Source organism: Sceloporus occidentalis, unplaced genomic scaffold (genome assembly GCF_023333645.1).
Source record: "Sceloporus occidentalis isolate IW3139 unplaced genomic scaffold, rSceOcc1.0.p SCAF_4, whole genome shotgun sequence".
Classification (NCBI taxonomy): Eukaryota; Metazoa; Chordata; class Lepidosauria; order Squamata; family Phrynosomatidae; genus Sceloporus; species Sceloporus occidentalis.
The window spans coordinates 183,498,592-183,512,486 of record NW_028316984.1 but is presented as its reverse complement, the minus strand read 5'-3'; the positions used below and the strand labels follow the sequence as shown (position 1 = coordinate 183,512,486).

Below are 13,895 nucleotides of genomic sequence, written 5' to 3'. Positions count from 1 at the left end.
ACAGGGTCAACATTATGAAGAAGAAAAAAGAGCTTTAAGCCACGAAATAATAGCCCTCAATAACCATTTGATAGAAGCCAAGGTGACAATAGACAAATTGTCAGAAGATAATGTAAGTACTTTGAACAGTGGCTATTTGTCATGATCATGTACGAAAATAAAGCTATGAAATTATGGATTACTGGATCAGAAACAATGCAATGCCAGCAGCTGCCATGCCCTTCCATTTTATTAATTGCTAAGTTTTGAACTGTTCTACTTTTCTGCACCAATGGCTACTCTAAGAAGCTTAATCTTCTTGTTATGTAGGAATACAGGGTGCATTCACTATATTTCTAGTATAGATTGTATGTAATATGTTTATAGCAAATCTTTCCACCGCAAATTGTTTTCATTATATCTGAATCATAACCTGCAAAGCTGAAATGAGGTTGCAGCCCTAAAATTTGCTGATGCCATCAAAACTAAGATGACTTGCTTCAGAGGAAATGTTTAAAAAGGGAAGCTCAGCATAATGTCCAATATACCATCTTTTCGTTTTACGTAAATCTAACATACTGGGCAAAGCCCTCCATGATCAGGAAATGCACTTTATCTTTTCTGTTTTCCTCATTCAGTATTTGTTATAATTCTGCCATTATTCACACTGTTGAGACATGTTTGTGATCCAACCATATGCACCAATTTAAACATGCAAAAATCTAAACAAGACTTCTACCTAGAGATAGAGGAGTTTCTTTTGGGATTCCAGCTCTCAGATTCCCACAGGAATGTAGGTGACTCTGGTAGTTATAGTCCATAAGGAACTTCTATGATGCTAGCTAAGTTGAAGGCTGTACAGGGAATGGTTTTTTAGTGACAACCAAGGACAAGCGATAATGTTAAATTATCCTCAAGTTATATTTTCAAGAAGTTAGCACAGTTCTAATTAAATGCATAGATCAAGCCTGCAGGTATTCTTGGTGGCAATAATAAATAACAGCATTGGGCAAGAAGATGACATCTACCACAGGCACATCAAGTCAAAATAATTATTTTTGTTCTAATTCGGGATTGAGTCCCAGTGGCTATATTCATTGCAGTAAACAGCATCAATCTGTCCTTTGAGGGGCAAATAGAACATGTTTAGCATTTGGCTAGAGGCTTCTCTTGATTTCTCTTTATCATATTTTTGGCACATTGGCTAGGATAACTTAATTTACACTTCCGATAGGCTTTTGCTGCAGCAAAAACAATAAGAGTCTTGTGATGCCTTAAAGACTAACACATTTTGGAATTGTCTATAAGAGGTTTGAGTGTTGGACTACGACTCTGGAGAGCAGGGTTCAGTTCCCTGGTCAGCCATGAAACCCACTGATTGACCTTGGGCAAGTCACACTCTCTCAGCCTCAGGTAATGGCAAACCTCCTCTGAACAAATTGTGCCAAGAAAAAAACATGATAAGTTTGCCTTGGGGTCACCATAAGTTGGAAACAACTTGAAGGCAATGTCAAGTCAAAGGCTTTCACAACTGGCTTCCATAGTTTTTTGAGGGTTTTTTGCGCTATGTGGCCATGTTCTGAAAGAGTCAATTCCTGACATTTCGCCAGCATTCTCTGAAGATGCCAGCCACAGATGCTGGCAAAACATCAGGAATAAACTCTTCCAGAACATGGCCACATAGTCTGAAAAACCCACAAAAAACTTGAAGGCACACAACAACAACATAATCCCTAAAGACATGCATTATTGTGTATTGTATGAACTTTGTTGTTACCCGCCTCGATCCTCAAAGCGGAAGAGGCGGGATATAAATAAATATTATTATTATTATTATTATTATTATTATCTTAATGTATATGTTAGTCTTTAAGGCAGGACTAGGTAATTTCCATGGGTCCAGAGCTAAATTCCATACCATCCTAGACTTCCACACTGTACCGGGAGTAGAGAGTAAGAATGGAAAAATATTTGAAAATATTAGGTAAATGATCAAAACCACATTTTTTTTCAAGTGTCACGAAAGCCTAACAAGAAGAATCCTGGACAGCTTAGAATATTCGCAGTTCAAGACTTACTAAGCATAATATTCAAACGTCATTGCTTTGCACAGAAAACAATATTTTCTGCACAGAATAAAATGTATTATTTCCTGTCCAGAAAATGTTGTTTCCTAAAAATTCATGCATGGTTGATTTGCATAGAAAACACCATTTTCTGTGTACAAAATAATATTTTAGGCCGAAATTCTCTTTTCTGCATAAAGCAAACATTTGTGAATTTTGTGCAAAGTAAGTCCCAACTGACTTCGGAAACTGCATGTTTTTCAAAGGCTGTCTCACCACAAGAACATTGGTAAAATTACTCATTGCTTCCTTCAGGAAGAAACTTAGCCTGTGCCTACAATGTAAAACTACGGTCCTGGGAACTGTAGTTTTGTGAGGCGCCAGCACTCTTTGGCAGAGAAGGCTAAAAACCTTGTAAAATGACAAATCCCAGTATTCTTTAGGATGGAGCTATAGCACTTAAAGTGCTATTAAACTGCATTACTTCTACAGTGTAGATGCACCCACAGTGAAGAATTACATCCCTAGTAGAGAGTGGGAAGCCTTCTGGGGGTGGTGAGTTTGTATCCTTAGATGAGTTCAGTTAAGAAATTCACAGAAGAAAATTTTCCCATCTTCCCCTCCCTTCTGAACACTGACCCTTCTTCTCTATACAATATCTATTATTCTGGAAAGCTCTCTACTTTCTGGAAGTCGTTGGAAAATTGAAGCTTAAAGATCTCTTCCTTCCATTATTCCTTCAATGTCAAAACAGGACAATTGGAAGATATGCTAACTGAATCACTGGCTCAAGATATCATCTGAATAGCCCTTCAGTCTTTCCTATTAGCTGTTTTTGATCCTGCATTATTGTTTTGTTGTTCATAAGCATCCTTTTAGACACTCTCTAACTCTGATGTCACCCACAGAATCAAGAAAATAGTCCAGGTACATCTGAATGAACTATTCAAATGGAAGTTAAATTCAAGACAGCCAGTTAAGAACTTCACTATCTTGAATTTACCTCTCATTTGAATAGTTTATTCAGAAGTATTTTCTTATCTTAATTCTATGGGTGACATCAGAATTCACTGTCTTGAATTTACCTATCATTTGAATAGTTAATTCTCATGTATTTGGACTATTTTCTTAATGCTGTAGGTGACTTCAGAGATAGAGGGTGTCTACATGGATGCTTATGAACAACAAAAAATAATGCAGCCAGTTCACAAATATTGGATTGCCTTCACCACATGAGTCATTGTTGTTTATGGAAGTGTTGCCCGGTCATAATTTTCAGGAGCACTGCTATGAACCAAGTTTTCTATGATGGAAAAATCATGTGTTTAAATGACTTTCAATCAGTGTTGTTTTCAGGTTTCCCAAATAAGCCTTTTGGGTGAAAATAAGAGCTTCTGAAGCAGGATATTGTGTTTTTAAAAAACACAAGTTGTTCTGTGAAAATATATACTGTTTTGCTTTTCATTCACATTTTGAAAACTAAAATTGTTGTGTAAGAGAATAAAGGGCTTATAATGCTTTCATGTATTAGTGGCTTGTTTTGCAACACTGCACCAAATAATGAAAATAAATACCATTACCTGAAGGCCTATGATTATAAGGTTGTCATGACCAAGGGCAGACTCAAGTCAAAAGTGTGTCATTATACTTGGTTACAATGGCAATATAACCTTTGATAATCCACTTATTTTGCTTAGAACCATGGTCCACAATTGGTCTTTCCATCACTTGCCATGTTAAAATGGGACATGTGCACACACACACTGCATATTCTCCATCATTGTCCTCAGAACTCATTGTTTTGCTTTGATGGCAACTGGAGAAGCTTCCAGCTATCTTTTCATACCAGGTGCAGACTAGGACGTCTTCCACCAAAATCTGTCAAGGTCCTCCTGAGTCTTTATAGATGATGTTCTGTTCTGGTGTCTGGCTATGGGAACATAACTAGAATCTCCCCCAATCCTCTCCACTTTCCACCAACAATGGAATGTTTTTTAGGGAATATCAGAGTGATATCAGAATATCCACAATGACCAAAAATTAAATACTCAAGCATAAGATGAAATTACATTTGTGGATGTCTCTAACAGGATGGTAGCCATAGTCTTATGTAGGTCCCTTGATGATATCCTAATTTCAGACAATGAATAAATTTTTGTGGGTTTTTCAGGCTATGTAGCCATGTTCTAGAAAAGTTTCTTCCTGACGTTTCGCCAGCATGCTGACATCTTCAGAGAATGCTTGCCTGGAAAGGACTTGGGTATATATAGTGTGTGACCTGGAAAGCCAAAAAAACCCACAAAAATCTATGGATGCCGGCCATGAAAGCCTTCGACTTCACATCAGACAATGAAGTTCCTAAACTAAAGCTGAATCTACACAGCAGAAATAATGCAGTTTGACATCACTTTAGCTGCCATTGCTCAATGCCATGGAATTGTAGGATCTGTAGATTTGTGAGATATTTAGCCTTCTCTGTCAGAGAACTCTGGTTCCACAACAAACTACAAATCCCATGATTCCATAGGATGAAGCCACAGCAGTTAAAACTGTGTCAAACTGCATTATTTCTACAGTGCAGATTCAACTTCGAGTCTCTTTCTACCACGTGACTACTGGACTCTAAAGCATAGATTATATTCTAGAAAAAGATAGGGTATAATATCAACATAATACTTTTATTTGTGGGCTGTTGTAATCAGGCTTCTGAACCAAACTTTTCTTTCTGTCTCTATGTATTGCTTTTTTTTTTCTGGTCTCATTTTTGTTTTGGTTTGTTTTTTGCAGGAGCTCTATAGAAAAGATTGCAATTTAGCTGCTCACCTGCTCCAGTGTAGCAAGAATTACGACAGAGCACATAAGCTTTCCGAGGTAATGTAACAAACCACATTTCTGAAATTCACCAAGGTGCCTGCTACTGACTGTGGGTTTTCTGTTGTTTCCCCTCCATCCCTCCCCTGCCCAAAAGAATACAAGCAAGAGAATAGTGGGAAGGGCTTAAAACCACAAGGAAACCTAAAGATAGCAGAAGGTGGAAAAGACAAGGAGGATATTGGCAGGGATACTGAAAGGAATGGAGACATCTGGCTAGGATCCTAGACTGGGATGACTAAATATTCAGGGAATAGAGCAGAGGGAACAGTATGCCATGCAGAATCCATGTATCTCCTGGACTATCCTTTTGTGGCCTCTAAATCTCCCAATCCCCAACAATGTGTTTTTTTTTTAAATGGTGCAATTTTGAGGCAGCTCTTGCCCTCAAATCATGCAGAAAGCTCCCAAACAAGTGAAAACACATGAAAATACTCCCAACCTACAAGCACACCAGTACCCTGCACTACCCAAAATGACTCTGTTTTCCTCTGCAATCCTTCTTAACATGGCAAGAGTAAGCACTTTCTATCATCATTTGGAGTGGAACTGTAAAAGAAAATGGGTATACTAGTCCTTGCATATTCCCTGATTCTTTATCCACAAAATGAACCATCCATAGCTTGAAAGTATTCAAAAAATATAAATTCCAAAAAGGAAACCTTGATTTTGCAATCATGTATAGGGGAGACCATTTTAATAGGTCATTGTATTTAATGGAACTTGAGCATCCATGGATTTTGGTATTCATGGGAAGTCATGGAACCAAACCCCAGTGAATAGTAACAGCCCACTGTATTTGGTTTGGGGAGCACTCTCAGAGGGGCTGGGGGAAAATTGGCCCCTGGCCCCCATGGAATAACCCATCCTAAAGTGGAGAAATTTGGCGGAGGCTAAGAAGGCCCTGTTGGAGCCTAATGACCACAAGGCTCAGTCAGAAAGCTGAAGGCGGTCCCACAAACCCAGTGACCCTTGTGCTTCATATATGTTGAGCTGAGCTGTCTCCACTGCATTCCCTACAGCCTCAAGATATTTAGAGTCTGTCCCTTCCCAGCATTTTTGCGTAGACTGGTATACCCATATGTGTTTCATTGGCCCCATTCAGACTGGCACATTTGCGCTGGAGGGAACTGGGTACAATCGAGGGCCCTCCTCCTCCAGAAGCAAGTGCCGACTATAAATACCTTAATCGGGGTATTTAACCCCGGAACGCCATTGCAGCTCTTTACCCAGTTTAAAAGGAAGGGTCCTCTGCTGTCAATCAAATTAGTTCCGCTTTCGTAAAAGGTGACGTTTCTTGCAGCCATTGGCTAGGCGGATGTGGGCTTCTCCCCTCCTTTTTAAAAAAACTCGCGGGAAAGGTGCACAGATGCTGTCAAATTTAAAAACCTCCGGTGTGTGTCTTGTGTGTAGCAAAAGCATTTAATTAGTATCAGTTTACCAAATTGAAAGGGAAACATTTGCATTTTAAACAAATAATTCCAGGAACAAGAGGAAATGAAAGGGAAATGTAGCGCAGGCATTCTAATTGTAGCATCCCCGTATAACACAAATATGCAGCCTCTTATAAGGTGCTGTTCCAGGAGAAAGAGGAAATGAAAGTAGCACAAGCACACATTCTATGTCACCCAAAAAATCATGCGCATATGTAAAAAATAAAAAGAGAGAGAGGCTCCTTCCTCTTGGCTCCACAGCCCGATTTCCCTTGGCAAACCTCCTCCTCCTCCTCCTCTTCCTTTCAATGCTGCCCTCCATGTCCCCCTTCTCTCCCCCGAATCCTGCCTTCTCCTCCTCCTCCTTCTGATGCTGCCCTCCATGGCCCCCTTCTCTCCTCCGGATCCTGCCTTCTGCTCCTCCTCCTCCTCCTTTGATGAAGGGGAGGGAATGCCCTGCCCACTGCCCTCCCTCTAACCTAAATCCCGCCCCTGAACTTGACCCAGTCATGACTGGGGGCAAGTTCATATTCGTGGAACCCGTTTTTTTTTTTCAAAAGAGATGGCATTTTCCCTGATTCCAAATGAGCTAAGGGGCATTTGCCACGAAACGCTTGTGCATGCCTCGACATTGTTTGTGAGAGATTCGGGGCCAATATGAAATTCACGTGCAAGAATCAATTCCTGATCCAGGGTATAAGGTAGTCTGACTGGCCCCATTGTCAGCTTCATTGAAGCACCAGGATGTCTATTGGGGGGGTGGGGGGGGGGGGCAAGTGCATTGCAGAGTTACAGCTTTAATTGTCTTAGCTCAATTGTATAGAATTTTAGGTTTGTCTTTTGCTAAAGAACTCATCATTCTTTGCTGCAAAGAATGCTTCTAGTTCAATCCCCTGAATTACAGCACTAACACTTTCTAGCAGAAAATTCTGTTGCCTCACCGAACTACAAAACACAAGATTCTATGGTTAACGTGGCATCAAATTGCTATAACTGTATAGTGTAGGTAGCCTTACGTAAAATGTTAGCCTGATACAGCACAAGTAGGTCTTCTGCATTTATATTGACTTGAGTGTTTGAGAACCAAGAAATCGTAAAACACACTGATTTCTGTACAGCTTTTTAGAAGAAAAACTGGACTGTGGTGAACTGATGTGGGATGGAGCCAGACTGGCTTTGGTGGGGGAAAGAATTGCCTGGGAAGCCTGGGATCAGCAGGAACCACCAAGCCCTTCATTTGCAGCTAAATCTGGATAGAGTGTTGGACTATGACTCTGGAAACCAGGGGTGGATTCCATGCTCTGTCATGAAACCCACTGGGTGATCTTGGGCAAGTCACATTCTCTCAGCTTCATGGGAAGGCAATAGCAAACTCCCTCTGATAAAATCTTTCCAGGAAACCCCAAGATAGGGTCACCTTAAGGTCATCATAAGTCAAAAATGAATTGAAGTCACACAACAACAACAATTAAATGTTGGAAAAGCAACAGAGAGTATTGTGCGTCCTTAAAAACAAACAAATTTTATTTGGCATAAGCTTCCCTAGACAAACCTACTACAGTGGACCCTTGTTATCCACTGAGGTAACAGGAACCCCTGTGAATAACAAAATTTGTGTATGCTCACATCCCATTAAATACAATGGCATAGCAAAATGGTGTCCCTTATATAAAATGGGATAATCAAGGTTTGATACTTGAAATTTATACTTTTTTTGAATATTTTCAAGTTGTGCATGCTTGAATCCGTGTATAAAATAACCGTGTATAAGGAGGGCCAACTGTACAACATGCATTTTGTGAAATACGCTGACATCCAGAAAAGAATATGCCAAATGAAAATTGTTAGTCTCTGTGACAGTATTAGAAGACTTTTTGTTGTATTGGACTGAAAAGAGATCCCCATTAAAAGCCTGAATCCTCTTGGTTAGTCCCATAATTAACTTGTTTAATGATGAGTCTCCTTTAGTTAGGACTATCAATAGAATCCATATGAAAGTCATGGAAAAAAAACATCCAGTGTCTGCTCTTCCTTCTCAGACTTCTTTTATGCTAATCTGTCACTAATCTATAACAAAATATGAAATTCTACTTGTTTCCCTGCCAAAGCAAGGAGAAATCATCAAGTAGGAGAGCCATTGCTCTCACTTTGGTCAGAGGTGGAGATTTTGGAGTTGTGTACTTCCATTATATCATGCCCTCCAACATTTCAAGGATGAAAACTGGGACCCCCTGTGGCCAAGCAACAAAGTATGGTCAAGAACAGACAAGCTAGGAGCGGCTGTAGCAGTTTGCATTTGCTTGAGGCTCCTGGGAAGGGCAAGATTCCACCTCCTTCTCTCTTCTCTGCTCCTGCTGCTAACTAAGTGTAAATTGCATTTGTACATGGAACTCAGTTTGCATCAATTGAAGAAAACTTGCTGCATCCACACTGCAGAAATAACCCAGTTGTTGTTGTTGTTGTTATTTTCTTACATCCTGCCTTTCTCCCAACATAAGGAGTTTGACACACTTTATCTGCCATGACTCAATGCTATGGAATTCTGAGAACTGTAGTTTTCTCTGTCAAGTAGCTCTGGTGCCACAACAAACTACAATTCCAGGCATTCCATATTGTTGAGCAATTACAGATAAAGTGGTATTAAACAGAATTATTTCTGACGTGCGAATGCAGCCTGAGAGTAAAGGAGGAAAGTGGGAAGAGGAGAGAGGAACTGGCACATTTTAAAAGCAGCTGAAAAAGTGGAATGACAGAGGATTAATTGGAACTGTCCCTGCCAAATTGGGACAGTTGAGGAGTATGCTATACCATTGGGCTCAGCTATGGAATTTGGTTTTTCAGGATACATTTCAACCTTAGAAAAGCAATAATAAATTAGGGCTGTCCCTCAGCATATTTGGAGTGCACTTTTCAAAGGGATTGCAATGTTAGTCTGTTTCAAAGTAAAATGGAAACAGGTAGGATGAAGGAATCAAGCAGCATCTTTGAGACGAATTGATATTTTTAGAATGAATTTTTGTTATTTGTCTGAAGAAGTGGGTTGATATCTGTGATAGTTCATAGTAAAATAAACCAATCTGAAAGATACAGCCTGATTCTTTCATTCCCATATCACTTTTCCATTTGAATGTGATTTTCATCCCTGAGTTAACTTGTTCCTTCATGAGAAGTGCAGAGCTCTGAGTCAAGCAAGCCTGAGTCCCAGTACCTTTTACTTTCTAAATCTGCTCTGAGGGGCAGATAGGATGCAGGGGCAGGGGCTTCCGAAAAGGTTCCTAAGAAGAGGCATTTCTGCACTTGTTCTCAACCAGTGCTGATGATGTCATCTGAACAAAACTTGGGAAAGTTTCTTTTTTAACTACATCTACTAAAAATGCCCCAACTAGTTAGGCCTTGCTAGTGAGGCGATAGTGGAAGTTGTGTGTGTGTGTGTGTGCGCGCGTGCGCGTGCGCACACACACACACACACACACACACACACACACACACACATCCATCCATGGGTAGCCATGTTGGCCATACAGCAAAATATAGCAACACATTGTAGTGATACCTTTATTATTCTTGTGTGCCTTCATGTTGTTTCTGACTCATGGCAACCCTAAAGCTACCCTATCATGGGGCTTTCTGGGGTTAAGAGTGTGTGACCAGCCGAAAGCTGCAAATTACAGGTAAAGGCAACACCCCTTGCTGCTTTTGGAACACAAAAGCAAGGCAGAGCAGCAAACATTTTTCCCTATTTCTCAATTCCTTTGAGGTCTAGCCTGTATCTTTATCTGTATTGAATCTCCCTCCACCACCAACTTAAACTCAGCTTTAATGTATGTGGGGGCGTTCAGTAGATGGGGTGTCTAATTCACCCAGCTGCAGTTTGTAGGAGTTACTCTTTTGAACATGGTTAGTGACCATACTGAAGGGGAGGGGGGTGGTTCAGAGAGTTCTAATTCAAAAAAGTAACTTCCCAAGCTTCGGCTACAATTTATGTCTCATGTTTTGCTTGATAACCCTTTCACATATCTTTCTTTTTCCTCCTCCTATTTGCTACAGTTGCCATCCGAATTTCAGGAACGTGTAAGCATCCACCTAGAAAAGCACGGATGCAGCCTCTCAGTACCTCTGTGTCATACATCATTTGCTGACAACATACCAACTTGCGTCATTGCTAAAGTCCTGGAAAAGCCTGACCCAAATAGTCTTTCTTCACACTTGTCAGGCTCATCAACCAGAGATCTTGCCTTCCAGGACCCTGCTGGGAAACTTGGCCAAAGACCTCAGTACAAGTCTGACATCTATTGTAGTGACACAGCTCTTTACTGCCCAGAGGAAAGGAGAAGGGAAAGGAGACAGAGCGTTGACATGCAAGTGAAAGACGTTGGGTTCTTGAGGTCCCAAAATTCCACTGACAGCACAGTGGAAGAAGATGGCTTCCACTCCAGCTTCTCCCATGAAGCTTTTCCAGAATATGTTACCTCTCTGCCTACTTCAAGCTCCTACTCCAGCTTCAGTGTAACATCTGAAGAGAAGGAGAATGCTCAGGCTAGTACGCTAACAGCCTCCCAGCAAGCAATCTATCTGAGCAGCCGGGACGAGATGTTTGAACGAAAGCCATCTTCAGGTTATGACCACCAGGGAAGCCCAAGGTTTGCCAAGTCTAAATCCATTCAGCACATGGAGCTGGCCGACGATGAGAATTCCCCCACCTTCACTAGGACTATGTCACCTTATGCAAGCGAGCCTTATCATTTCTCGGCCATAACCACTCAGCAAGCTTTAGCTTCACAGAAAATGCGCAGTGAGTGCAGGAATGCCAACCTGTCAGAAGAGGACCTCCCGGGACGGTGGAGGCAGCTGAGCGTTGAGGATATTGGTGCATATTCTTATAGGAACAGTGGCAGGCTTTCACCCTGCAGCTTTTCAGAGCAGTATTATAGAAGTCCCATAAAGAAAGTGGACAGTCGGTCAAGTCCTATTTATGCTAGTTACAAAGGTGATAGTTTCTCAGAGGGAGATGATCTCTGTCAAAGCAGACTTGTGGATTCTTGTTTCCTGACAACAGACAGTGGTCTGAACATTGACATTAGCGCTAGCTGTAAACAGGACAAGATGACTTCATACAAAACAAAAGAACTGAGAGACAAAAAGAATGAAAGAATCACAGTCCAGGTGTGCAGTAGCAAAAGCATTGATGGCAGTCCAGTGTTGAAAAGAGAATATGTGGATGTGAGTCCAAACAGTTCAGCCGACTCCCTCAACCATAGTTCTATGGAGGCTTCAGAGATCCATCAGTCTTCCATTGAACAAGGAAGCCATTCAAGCCTTCACAGCAAACAGCAACAATTTCAGCGGACTGGGAGCACAGGCTTGAGTCGGAAGGACAGCCTCACAAAAGCACAATTGTATGGAACTCTCCTCAATTAAACATCTTCCAAAGTTGCAATAAGGAGACAAAACAACAGTGATGACCTTTGTTACTTCTAGCATACAGTAGGCTTCTGGGGGGCGGGGAAGAATGGTTATAAGATATATATTCATATTCACAATGGTACTGTTTTAAAGGGAGAAATATAAACCCAAATCTGATGAAACAAAACAAAAACATTACATGGCACTTTTCACACGATGACTTTTCCATCTTGGATACCAACCCTTTGCCCACTTTTATAACCTGAGATATTTTTATAAACAAAATGGTATTTATTAGACTGTCCTTAGTACTCTCAAGCGCTTTGAGTGACACTTTTTGTCCCCCTCAAGTAAGTTTATTATTATTATTATTTTTGTGCATGAGGCCACATGTGCCTAAACTCTTGGGAGGAAAAGAGTTTAAAAGAAAGAGCAAGAGAGAGGAAATGAAAGGAAAATATTCCCTCATCACAAGGACAATTAAAATCCCTAAAAGAGTCTCAAAATGTGAGTTGTGTGCAGTGCAAGATGTCCAAGAAAGGTGACGTTATAAAGAAGTCTATTTTTTGAATGAAAAGGAAATAAAATGGCCCACTAATATCTTTAATACAGTACAAATGTATTTCAAAGTAAAAACAACATTTGCGGGGGCAAATGCACAAAGTGATATGGATATTTTGGTTTGTCTGTCCCATTGTGTTTCAACTTCCCCATCCTGTACACTACCTCAAAATTAATTGAGGGTTTCTTTGTCACTTATTTTTCTCTAGGCTTGCATTTATATTGTCTCAAATGCATGGAGTGTCATAACTAGTACTGTATTTTGCATTACTTAATAAAAGACACCAGTGGAAGCATTTTGTTGGTTTCTTTTTGTCCCTCATTAAATAATGTTCAAACATGATGTTGTTGTTGTTCCTATGTATTGGCTGGCATCCTACATTGCAACTACAGATTCTTAACGTAGAGTTATCGATTTGTAACTGCTCGATATCCAAGTATGTATATATTCACCATCATGGCACTATTGCAATTATTGTAAATGTCACCACCACTCAGAGCCTACCTTAAACTCAGGAGATGCATCATTCACCCACACCACCAATGTGCATGGCTCAAATTGGCTCCTTTTCTCCCTTCCAGAGGTATCAACCTTAGATCATTCATCAGTACTTGCACATAGTTATGAATGTATACATAGTTATGAATGTGATCTAGGATTCTGGTCATTTTATTCAACAGAATCAGCTTGGAATGGTGAACATATCTAAGAACAAGCTTGACATTTTCTTTTCTAGTTCATCCATCCATCATGGTCACTAGGAGTTGTAGTGCAAAAAAGTAAGTTTCCCAAGTTCTGTGACTAGATAATAGAGGAGATGAGTGGGTAGCCTGAGGAGTTATAACCAGCCTTTTAGATAAGTTCATCACATCTTCTTAGATCTGCTCACCTGGATTATGGTAGGTTTCTATCTAATCACTGAAGAGAGAACAATAGTAAAATAGTGAAAAGGCATTAAAAAGTGAAAATATATGGCTTAAAAAGGAGGCAGCAAAGTGGGAAAATTTTTAAATAACTGTAAAAAAGTGAACAGAAAAAAAAGTTATTTTTACTCTCTTAAAATACTAGAAACTAGGCTCATGACAGACAGTACAAACAAAATTAAAGCCCGCTTTGCTGTCAGATGACATGAATTTGGCCACCTATAAAAGTGTGGGATACTTTTCCTTGTGGAAAAGTTTGTGGACATGGGTGAGATATTTTCTGTTGGCCTTAAGGAAGATTAATTTTAGTGCAAAGCACAGGGTGCATAGCTAAACAGCATTAGCTGCCATCTTGTTCCAAGGACTTTGAAAAATAAGAGGTTTTGGATGACTTGTCTGCTTCTTTTTGATCACTCAGCCAGTTTTTCCATGTTTGCTGTCGCTATTCTTCACAAAGGGAAAGACAGTAATTTTGCACAGAAAGGCTTTTTGTGCAAATTATGGGAACTTTGATGATAAGTGCTTCTTATCTTTTTCTCTTTTTTTTCTTTTTGCTGTAGGCAAGAATTTTTGTTGCATTGTTGTTAACGTGCCTTCAAGTCAATTCCAGCTTACAGCAATTCTATCACAGGATTTTTTTGGCAAGATTTATTTAGAA

The 13,895-nt window shown here is 40.2% G+C and overlaps 1 protein-coding gene across 7 annotated transcripts in view; it reads left to right on the top strand.

Annotated features, from left to right (window-relative positions):
• Positions 1-12,609, top strand: part of BEGAIN (brain enriched guanylate kinase associated) — a 286,481-nt gene extending 273,872 nt beyond the window's left edge. For all 7 annotated transcript variants that reach the window (XM_089522538.1, XM_089522540.1, XM_089522537.1 and 4 more), the window contains 3 exons: positions 5-112; positions 4,833-4,916; positions 10,397-12,609. In XM_089522538.1, the coding sequence (XP_089378664.1) occupies positions 5-112; positions 4,833-4,916; positions 10,397-11,767 (1,563 nt within the window). In that variant the 3' untranslated portion in view covers positions 11,768-12,609. The remainder of the gene's footprint in view (positions 1-4; positions 113-4,832; positions 4,917-10,396) is intronic.
• Positions 12,610-13,895: the final 1,286 nt, after the last annotated feature.